The sequence below is a fragment of the Anoplophora glabripennis genome, unplaced genomic scaffold, assembly GCF_000390285.2.
Source record: "Anoplophora glabripennis isolate ALB-LARVAE unplaced genomic scaffold, Agla_2.0 scaffold10, whole genome shotgun sequence".
Lineage (NCBI taxonomy): Eukaryota > Metazoa > Arthropoda > Insecta > Coleoptera > Cerambycidae > Anoplophora > Anoplophora glabripennis.
In genome coordinates this window covers 1,070,618-1,082,810 of record NW_019416481.1, presented here as the reverse complement: position 1 = coordinate 1,082,810, position 12,193 = coordinate 1,070,618, and the positions used below count along the sequence as shown (strand labels likewise).

The 12,193-nt window shown below is 29.9% G+C and overlaps 1 protein-coding gene across 1 annotated transcript; it reads right to left on the bottom strand.

The window, feature by feature from the left end:
* Positions 1-768: 768 nt before the first annotated feature.
* On the bottom strand, positions 769-3,223 carry LOC108904061 (prostatic acid phosphatase). Its single transcript, XM_018706451.1, has 4 exons — positions 3,114-3,223; positions 2,049-2,147; positions 1,339-1,876; positions 769-1,279 (listed from the first exon to the last, which is right to left on the bottom strand). The coding sequence occupies exons 1-4, from the start codon at positions 3,201-3,203 to the stop codon at positions 924-926; spliced, it is 1,083 nt and encodes a 360-aa protein (XP_018561967.1). The 5' UTR covers positions 3,204-3,223; the 3' UTR covers positions 769-923.
* Positions 3,224-12,193: the final 8,970 nt, after the last annotated feature.

The window sequence follows — 12,193 nt, the reverse complement described above, 5'->3', positions numbered from 1 at the left end:
AGCAAAATTCGCGTCATGGCGCCCATCGTGGGGCTTTAACAGAGGATAGACAACCGACCTACAGTATCGTAATATTAGATGGATACCTGCCATATACAATAAGCCAAAGGCAGATGTTTTAAAGACTACGTGCAGTGAATTTTCTCATCTATCTAAGAGATTCGAAAACCAGCTGACACAGTGCACGTGGTCTTTAACAGGCAGGATATGCAGCGACTTTTTCACTCAGATATTGCGCAAATAAAATTGGTCGCGTGAATTCAGAATTTTATCGTAATCTTTATAATGCAAAATATGAATTATTATTATTATATTTTTTAATAAAACATTTGATCCATTTTTTCCATGAAGAGTTAAAAATAATAAGAATTTATAAATAAATTTTTGTCTCAAGTATCCAGTTCGCAAGAGGCTATTGGTCATTTAGTCATAACTGAAACTTTATTAGACTAATAATAATAATAGTCAATAACCATTGAGAAGTGAGCACTAGCCACATGACTGAACTAATGCCCATCTCTGCCACAAAGTCCAAGATTTTTTATTCAGTGTAGAAAATGCACAGTATGTGGATTAAATACATTCCTGGTTCCTGGTACTACCAAATAAATAAATATGCATTAGTCATAGCTTTATAAGGTCATCATCTTCGCTTTTATTTGGTATAGGATCTGATTGTAAAGCTTCGATGTCAAGGAGATTGACATTTGTTTATAGAGTCACAGAGTCATCTATAAAGGAGTATGTTGAAGAGGAACCAAATATTAATTTCATCTTGAACAGCATTTATTTATTATAAACATGTACATAACAATATATTTAGTTCTGCAGTTACAAATGTATTGAACAACTGTACTGCTTCAAAAAATTACGGTTAGCATTTCAAATATATTAAAATGACATATTTAAAATAATTTATAATATTATGCGTTACAAAGTTCAGTCCATTCGTCGGGAGTAATAGTGCGGTTGCTCAAAATACTCTTGAAATCCCGCAAATCGCAGTTAAATCCACAGCCGGCCAAAGTAATGGGTTCAGGTTCCGCACCAGAGACTTTGATGTAGTAGATGTTAATATAATTACTCCTCCTTGTTTGTCGCAATTCAAAATAAATCGTACTAGCAAAACCTGGAACCGACGATGGGTACGCTCCCAAAGAACCTAAAATGCTCGCTATATTCATATCATGACCACTGTACTGCAAGTATGGTGGATCTGTAGAATTTGCCAAAATCCCTTCGAAGTGTTCTATGAGCGCGTTGAAGAACGGCCCGGTGGCTAAATAAAATAAAAAATAATTAAAATCACGATACTCGAAAATAATTGGGATAACTTACTGAGAATCTTTAGTTCTTCAGTGTAACTGCTGGCCAGATAATACAATGTTCCCAGATAAGTAAGCGGTTCTGGAAAAACGGACTGGGTCCACTCGGGCAAAGTGTAATTCCGAAGATTTTCAATATGCAAGGAGTCCCATATCGTTAAAAGGCCCAGGAGACTCGTGACGTTGCTTCCTGTATGCTCACTTACATATGCCAAAAGTTCTTGGTTTTCCTCCAAAAGATTCACGAAAAGTTCATCAGAGCTGAACAGTTCTGAGACACCCGTGTTGTAAGCGCTGCAACCGGTATAAGCGCTCAATACAGCTTCGGTGACTGGAAAGACAGGAATAGGCTGCCATTGAAGATCTTCTTTCCACACTTGGTAACCAACAGGTGGGAAAAGTCCTGCAACGTTCGATGCCGCTGACATGAAGGTTCGATCCCAGTTTGTTGTTTGAACACGGAAAAATTCATTGGAATAGTATTCCGGGATAAAGTCGCTATATCTCCTGCGTGTGTACTGTCCCAGCTTGTAATGTTGCGCCATGCCAGTCTGAAGGAAAAGATTACTGTAAATATGTGCACGAAGAATAAAAGAGGAAGAGCAAAAATTATGATAACTAGATGATTTCGTAAAATAGTAGGTATTGGTCGACATGTCAAAGAGTGAAGATATGGAAAATCCTTTCTATATATTGAGATGTAGTTTTTTTCGGTATACTTACGGTAGTTAGTTGTCCAAGCCCAGTTTTCCAGTAACTGGTGTCTTGATATGGATCATTTGGATAGAATGAAGATGGACTCCTCTCACCATGTCTGTAAACCTTTAGAATTCGTCTGTTTTATAACAAGAAACGAATAGCAAACGCGAGTGATCGGTGGAATACCTTATTCAACATCAATAAATATCTTATTAAATGTTTCGAATTCGCAATATAGAGTTGAAATTTAAAAAAATACATTTATTAGAGACTTTCATAGAGACGTCTTATTTGGTAGTGATCTTCATGTCTTTGAGTGTAATATCATCCTTGAATATTTAAAAAAAGTAACACATAAGGTGTTATTTTTGGAGGGTTTCATTGATTCTTAAAATTGTTATATGTACGTCTATGACCACGTCTTTACATTGTATAATACAAAATATTTCTAAAAATATTTTTTTAATGTTTTAAATTCGTCCCAAGAATAGGCTGTATTTAATATATTTGCAATATCTGTAGTACCCCTAGGAAGCGCTTTATAAAGAAACTTATGTAACCATAGACGTGCTGATGTGATGTTATGTATAAAGAGGTGATAACAGTAAAAACATTACACCGTTTACGTAATTTAATTTTTTTATCTAACCGATATTTGCACTATTCGCTTTATTTTAAAGTGATGAAGATACTTCAAATGAATTAAAAAAATCTTTTCCAAAAAATCCTATCATATGAAGCCAAACAATCCTAAGGTAAAAAACAAAAATAGTGAGATCTTAGCTGTCGTGGCTATGAAAGATTACATTTTATAATAATTTCAATATACCAGTTATGTATAATTAATAATTAATAAATTAACATTGGGCATAAAACATTTAAAATAAAATAAAAACAGGAAATCTAACAGTAAAGTACATATTTTTTAAAATCAATCTTTATGCATTAGAATTCAATAAACAATAAGATGCTTGTCAAGTAAGAAGCCTCTAGACTATACCTTCTTAAAATTATACGGAAAAAAAGTATTTCTCGGTGCAGCATAGACAAAATTAGACAGAAGTAAACAATTTAATAACATTAACTTACCTGTATAAGGGACAACAACTGTCCTTTCCTGCCTGGTAAGGCGGACGAAAGGAGAATTGTCGAGAGGACAAGGAGAAGCTTGACTATCATGGTTTGAGAGTGTCCTCTGAAGTGTTAGATTTTCGCTTTAAATAGCGATACTATTGGCGCGTAAACGCAGATATACTTTAGTGTTATTATTGATAGTTAATAAAAACATAAATTATTAAATCAATAAAATTAATTTATTACAGTAAAGTCTATCGTAATCTTGATAAGCGATTTATCATCAGTTTTGCATAAACTTACAGTTCAAATTGAATCATCATTTATTTTTGAAAAAGACTTTATGGGACTTAAATAAAAACTTCTGATTGATTGATTATGCATTTGTACATGGGATTATCAGCTTCAACATGGGATTACCGGCTTAGGAGGTGATTATGCTACAACCTGCATGACTGATGCGCAAACCCTTCTTTGAAATTATCCCACAATGAATGATAGAGATATTGTTTAACATTAATATGTCATGCCTTTCAAACTTTCATGCAGGGAATCATGTATTTTAAATAGCAGGAACTATATTGTGTACTGAAAACGCTAAAGGTAGGTATTTCAATAAATTAATAATAATTCAATCTATCCTGGAATCTGATTGGCCGTAGAGTTTTCTGACGTTGTAACCCCTTGCTAGATAGCGCCATGTCGTGTAACAATTTATGGAAATGTAATTTTACATAGGCTTTTTTGGTAGAATGTATCACAATTAACAGTTTTTAATTCTTCGGTCTTTATTTCTGTTTCCTTTTCTACTTCTTTCTTTCTCTCTATTTCTGTCAGTTCGGTCTTTGCATTTTAGTCAAAATTACGAACGAAAAAACAATCCTTTTCAAGTGAAATATTTTGTATAACAATAACACCTTTTTTAATTACATTTTGCCGCAAATCCTTCATTTCTTCAGGTAATACCTTATTCTTGGAACTTGTATATTCCTGGTCCACATCTTTACTATCACCATACTCTTCAAAATGACTTATGCTAATATTGCTAATGTCATCATCGGAATTACCGTTGCCAGAAATTTTGGAATTCCATGACGACTTGAAAAATTAAATATATGTAATATTAAAATAACAATCACACAAGGGACTTACATTATCTGAATCTGAATCGTTAGGAATATCTGGTTCTTGCATGTCTTTTTCTTTTGAGTAAATAATGTCGTGATCGGATATGTTTATCTCTTAATCGACAAAAGAAAAATCACTTAAATCTTCTGTCTACTTCGTTTCCGTAACCTGTGTAGTCTCTTTGTCTACTTTTCTATTTTTCAGAGAAAAGAAATTTTTCCCACAGAAAAGATTCTGAAAAAAAATCTGTTTTGGCCAAACAGTTACCTAAGTCTGTCATAGTAGTGCTTGTTAAATCCATTTCTTTTGCCAAGTCGCTTATAAATTTCATGGCGGCTATTCTTTGATTTGGTAATAGATTTGAACTCATCGATCGATGAACCTCCACTCCTAATCCATTTATTATTAAACACAATGAATAAATAATTTCGTACATCAATATGGACATGGGGAGGAGCCCGATCGTGCATGAACCAAACCTTTCTTCGGATGTCTAATGGAACATCGTCTAACAGTGGCTGCAAATTATTTTACAAAAACTCCAAATATCGACGTCCATTCAGACGTTCCGCAAAAACGTAAATTATTCAATTATTACCCACTATTCCTGCCAATACCTTAATAGTGGGTAATAATTTAATAGGTCTATACGTTTTTAAAGAACGTCCGAATGGACATCGATATTTGGAGTTGAATACTTAACTTACTTTAACTTATTCTTGTTTTGTTTTTTATTTTGTGTTATGTGTAAAGTGTGTTTGTCAAAATTTGTTAATGAAAATTACATTAGCAAACAGTAAGATTTTCTAGGCTCCTATTTTTAAAGTATATACGGTTCTAACACAGTAATTATGTCCAATTAAAAATTAAAAAGAAAAAATGGTGGCTCAATGTGCACTGTGACATAAAATCACAAATATTTTCTAAACTGTTAATTTTACCGAGTTGAGAGCAAGAGAACTTATTTTTGAGGCAGGCAGATTGCGATCGTCATCTATGCAAAAATTGTGGGTTATTAACCATTGGGCATAATCCGTCCCTGGCGTTCTGGGAATTTCATTTAAAACATCAAAAACAAGCTTTACGGATGTGTTACCGATTTCCAAATTTGCATCATGCTGAAGTTAATAGTTTAGAGGCTAAATAAAAATAACTTTTTAATTTTCACCGTAACATGTTAATGAAGGCCCGTAAAAAAAATTTATACGAAGAACTGAGATTATTTTGACCTCATCTATTTGTACTCGACTTTTTGTATCGAGTACCGGGACACCCTATATATCGATTTAGTTAATGAATGTAAAAAAAAATCTTGCATATTGGTTAAGAACGGCTGGACAAGTTCCCGCTAATTGTCCTTGAATAATTCCTCAAATCACATAAATTATTATCAAGTTTGTATTAGATTATCAAGTACTCGTATGTTTTATAATTAGTTGAATAAAGCTGTGTACTTTTTTACCTATAAATTTCACATTGTTTACTACATTTTAGATTAAGTAATGTAAGTAAATATCATTACAACAAAAGAGATAAATGATATGTTTTGGTTTGCTCCAGTGATAACAAACATAAGCATTCTTAAAATTTTTGAATTTATTTCTTGATCCAAGTAATGTCCCCACCGAATGGCCTGTACATGATTCAGATTAATATTAGGCTACGTATGGACTGGGTTCGAATACACATAAATTAATAAAAATAGTTAATAATGGTTTATCTATTAATACCTAATGATTTAATCAGGCGATATATCTATATTGGTCTTATATTTGCTTTGACGTCAAGGAGGATGACTCTCGCATTTTTACTTTATTATAATGGAATTAAGCGAATTTAAATAAATTCAAAAAATTGTATCCATATAAAAAAAATAAGAAAGGTAGTAACGTAAAGAAAGTAAAGTAATTTTACACGTAATTATATTTCGAAAACACAATTTTTCGTAACAAATGGGAACGTAAATTTGAATTTAAATTTCACTTTTTGAACTACTAACATTATTTGTGTGGATTCTTAACCTTTTAGGAGGAAATTATTTATTACGGTATAATTACCTCCAATAATAAGTGTTTATAATTATCATATTCAAATTATATGGAAACAGTGGTGTATTATTATAAATATGATGAGGAACGGAATTGAATAGTATAAATATTAAAACAGCAACTCATAAGAGAGACAATTTTTTTATTTAAGGAGAATTGACTTACCGTTATTTGAGTGACAGCAAATTCTCGTTTCTTTGTTAATAGAACAACAAAAATCTTATTCATGTTCTGAGCATTTCTTATAATCTTATATTGTCATTTTAAATAGACAATTAGAAAATAAATAATTAACATTTAATCCTTATGGACAATTTTTTGTAAGTTTGATAAGCGTTTTATGTCCTTTTTCGCAACAAAAATAATTATAAATGCACATGTCTCGAGACGTTTTGTTCCTGCTTTACACATATACTTATTGTCAAATCTAAAATTTGGTTCTTATTTGTTATTCCACTAAATATCATGTAAGTAAAACTTAAAAAATTATGTAATCTTGTACCTTGTTAACGGAAAAATAATACATTTAAAGTCATTCATTTCATTATTCTGTACAATAGTTTGCGTGTTAAGTTTTTTTTAATGTTGAACCTAGAAACTTATGTCTTGGTGAAAAAGAGCCTACATTATTTTAGAAGCTAAAATGAATGCATTAAATAATGATGGATTTTTAGAGAAATTGAAATAAAGTCCATACAGGACGTAAATGATAAACACAAATTTAGAAATAACTAATTTCTAAGCTTAAGTCTACTTTGCAAGAAAAAAAGGTTGAAAGTCATAACTTAGAATAAATGTTTAAAGAGTTAAAAACAAATTGCACAAAATATATAAGGAAGAATAATATTGAGATCTTGAGATATCTGAGAATCGTGAGTTATGTAGTTCCCCAAGAAAGTGTATTGAGGCATAAATTAATTACAATGTATATACTCGTACCTAGTTTATTTCAGTTAAACATAAAAGCTAGAACAGTTTAAAAAGTCAAAAATAAATTATGCAAAGTTAAAAAAGCATAAGAGGATAAATAAATTGCGATGTTTGTTTTAGGAAATCGTAAATAATTTGTTTGTATATCTAATTATTATTAGATATCATCAATGGTGAAAGAATCGTGAGTTATGTAATTCCTCAAGAAACTCCATTGGAGCCCAAGTTATTTACAGTTTATATAGATTATTTCAGTTGAATATATCACTTAGAAGAACAGTTTAAAAATTTAAAAATAAATTACACAAAGCTAGAAACGCATATGGGGATGAATAATATTGCCATCTTTGTTATTTAGCAAACGGTAAACAATTTGCACAATTGAATATCATTAGTGGTGAGAGATTCGTGTGCTATGGAGTTCCCCAAGGAACTGCAACGGGGCCTATGCCATATACGATTGATATAGTTTATTCAATTAAATACATAACTTAGGAAAAAAGTTTAAAAAGTAAATTACACAAAGCAAGAAAAAGATATGAGAGGAAGAATAAATATCGTGATCTTCGGTTTACATTAAAAAAACAAGAAAATTCATCAATAAGGAAAATTGTTAAAAATTATGGATCTGAAGATCTTAGTCCTGAGAACAGCAGTGTAACTTTCCATGCTGCTGTTCTTTACAACACATATATAAAGTTTTTTTTTCTTTCTGACAATATAATCTTTTGAATTATCATTAATTTACTGGGAGAACAGATCACAGTTAAATAATTTGTTGTAAAACAAATTTTTTATAGAAATTTTTTATTACGATCGATTCGGGATTATTTTTCCCATCTTCAGATAAAACAATAATAATCTTGGATTATAATATTTTTCCTTACGTAAAANAGATATTGCAAAAAAATGATTTCCATTCCCCCCTCTTCAATGGGTCCCTGTGCCCTTAGGAAGCATTTCCGGACCCATGTTCATATGAACTTTTTTACTTAGTTTTGATCATAGAATCGTCCTGTTCAGGGTTGGCAGCTAATTATGAGACACCCTGTATAAAGTTTTTTTCTTTCAGACAATATAATCTCTTGAATTATCATTAATTAACTGGGAGAACAGATCACAATTAAATAATTTGTTGTAAAACAATTTTTTATAGAAATTTTTTATTACGATCGATTCGGTATTATTTTCCCATCTTCAGATAAAACAATAATAATCATAGATTATAATATTTTTCCTTACGTAAAAATTAAAATAATTGATCATCAAACATTGTTTAACATCCTCTCCTACTAACCATATAATGTAAAACAAAAAAATAACATTTTCTTATTTTATCTTATTGTTAAAACAACATATAGAAATTAATAGCGTCAGAAAACGAATTTACACATTTCAATTCGTTTTCTGATTGATTCTTATTGTTTTAACAATAAGAGAAAATAAGAATATGTTGTTATTTTATTGTTTTACATTACATGGTTAATAGGAAAGGATGTTAAACAATGTTTGAAACCAATTATTTTAATTTTTACACAAGGAAAAATATTATAATATTGTTTTATCTGAAGATGGGAAAAATAATCCCGAAACAATCGTAATAAAATATTTCTTATAAAAAATTTGTTTTACAACAAATTATTTAATTGTGACCTGTTCTCCCTGTAAATTAATGATTATTATAGCGTGCAGAAATTTTAAAATGGATAGAAAAAATAATCTTAATGCTTATATTAAACATAATAATTGAAATGTGAATAGTATTACTTAAATAGGCATTTAAAAAGTATCTCTTCTGCATCAGTCATTGATAAATCAAGAATTTAATCAAATTTTAAAGAAACCAAGAATAACGAAAACACCAAAAGGTAGTAGCCCTAGTAACTGGTCGTGGAGAAGACCACACCAAACATTTACAGAAAACCGAATTTGTGGCCTTACTTCCTGTGTTCAAAGTGGGTTTTCAATAGCGTAAAAATAAAATAGCACGAAAATATGTAATTTTCTTGTAATTTAATAAACTTTGTAAATCTTCTAGTTTATGGTGTACACCATAAAAATGATCACCCTGTATACAAGATTGTAATTTTATTCCATCTTAAACTAAAACTATTAACAATTTTGGAGATTTTCTTTATGATTTAACAAATAAGGGATCAACTCTGACATTTTTACATCACAATATAAGACCCACTAGGTTTAGAAAAGGTTTATTGTTTCAACATAAACATGGATTATACAAGATATAGGTATTGCGGTTTTATAAATAACTTGTTTAATTATATGGTAGACATTTATTTATTATATTTATTAAATATTTGTCATTTGGGTGTATCATTTTATTGGAGACATAAATATTGACATTAAAAAAGATAATATAATTCAAGCTTATCTAAATATTCTAGCGGAACAGAATTTTATACCTATAATAAATCGATATACTATATAGGGTGCAAAGTAATTCTTGTTCCTGTGTTGATCACATCTTTGTTAAATCTAATGTTAATATAAATGATATTAGTCCGTATTATATTTATGAAACTTATATAACAGAGCATTATGTTACACTAGTTATTTTGGGCATAAAATATAAAATAAGACAAAACAAGGAAAATAAAAAAAAAATATAATGATTTTAAAAATGACATTAGATATTTTGGTTGAAATTAATCTATTAAAATATAAAATATTTGTGAAAAGTTGCTTCAACTGAGGAAGTTTCATCAGAATTCAAAACAGTTGTAAACCGTAAAAATAATAACAAATTATAGTCCGATTTCTATAATATATCTTTTGAAAAATTTTTTAAAAAAGATCTGATAATTCGCACGAGCGGTATTTATCGAACCATAAAATTTTATCAGATAATCAGTTTAATTTCCAAAAAGAAAAATCGATTGAAAACGAAACTATGTATGTATTTAATAGAAAAATTATTTTGAATTAGATGACGGTAAATCGTCAATAAGTGTGTTCTTAGATTGCGTTAAAGCGTTCGATACCATAGTTTTGTTTTATAAAGGACATACTTGGGATAACTTAAAAAAATGTAAAAGTAAAATATCTGGGGGTAACTATCAACAAGCATTTACAAAAAAAAACAATACACATCCCACGGATTAGATTGAATCTGAAATCTTTGATCCTAGATAAATATTTTTTTTAATAAAAATTGATCATATTGTCACAAGCATAGTGACATTCTACAACGAATTGATCATGATAGCGCAACTAAAGACTAAACTAATAAAAATTTTGAAACATTGAGTCTCAAAAAACAATTGGCTAAAGAAATTACATATATTTATGTTGGTGATTGTATAATAATCTTTCACTATTATTAAAAACAATACGGTAACCATACAGAGTTAAAAAGGTGATAAAACAATAAATGCTATGTACTGATAGATTACAAATTCATAATCTTTTCATGCAATAATATTTTTTAATTGCACATCATAAATATACTTGTTAGTTTACTGATTATTTCGTACTTTCATGTTCCTCATTTTATTGTATATTATATTATAAATAGTGATGATTTAGCTAATTTTTAAAATAAAAAATACTATATTAATTATTGGAGAAAATAATTATTTAAATAAAAATGGTATTAGTAAAATAGTATTAGTCAAAGAACCAAATAAAAAGAGTGTAAAAAGAATAATCGATGCAAGAACAGTCTTTTGTCTTCCACTGATGGTATGGTATCCAACGTGTTGAGCGTTTCGATAAACAACAAATAAACTTCTGCGGTTCATATTTTTAGGTTGTAAAGCTGCATATTTACGATAAAGTGTGCAGAGCTCAAATATGCATCCTTCATTGGCAATGGTGAAACGTCTTGATGAATGAGTTTTTCACATAAAAATTTAGTTTCTTGTTCGGGTGTTAAAACTTTGGACTTTTCCGGTATATATATCCTACAGCTTGACGCTTCAAAAAAGCAACAGTTTTTAGATATTTGTTGATGTTAGCATTTTCTTTTATGGCCAAACAACTCTTTGGCAATGAGAATCGATTCCATAATGTGGAAGATTTCATAGACTTGGCTTTTTCGACAAAGAACTAGAAGAATATCGTTACTTGCAGTTTTGATTTTATTCAGATTTCATCATTCAGTAAAAAGTTGATATTCGTGTTGATATTTTCAACTGGATTTTACTGGTAATTCGCGTTCGCTTGTGCCGCTTGCTCAAGGAATTTCTTTTGAGTACATTTTATAGACATAAATTTAATTGACAGAAAATAAACAATGATGACAATACAGTGTTTGACATAAAAATTATTACAAAATGTATTTAAATATTAAAACATTTACGAATTAAGATACAAAATAGGTACATGTTAAATATCAGATAGCATATAGACTTTCTTAAATTAAGTTTACTTTGCTGTATATTTCTATTTTAAAGCCATGTATTCGGTATTTTTATTCAGCGCACGGAAAGAATCGGAGATCGGGAAAACTTTTTCCGTGCACTGTTTCCGTGCGCTAGCCTGAAAAAGCCCATCTTGCATCATTATTAATACAGATAAAAATTACGTTAATTATGTACCTATCTAATTTCCCTATTCTATAATTTTCTTTGGCTGTTGGAAAATGTGGAAAAAATAAATAAACTAAATTAGCATTAAATCGTCAGACAAATATGGAGCAAATCCAAATTTCTCTCGTTTTGTAACAGTTCTCTATTAAAATTTGCATCTTAACATGCAATATTTATATGGAACTCCGGTTTATTTAAGAAATAACAAACTTTATTCCTTCTCTCGTTTTCGGTTACATAAAATATTCAGGATGTTTGCTGTTTATCGTCGACTCGAATTTGAGTCTGGCTGGTCTGAAATTGCATAATACATTGCACAAAGACAATTCTTGCCCTATAAAGTAGACGCTATAGTGACATTTACTGTTGTTCCGACTTTACCATGAATAAAACAATAGAGCCGATATATAATACCCTGCAACAATTGAAATCAAAACCC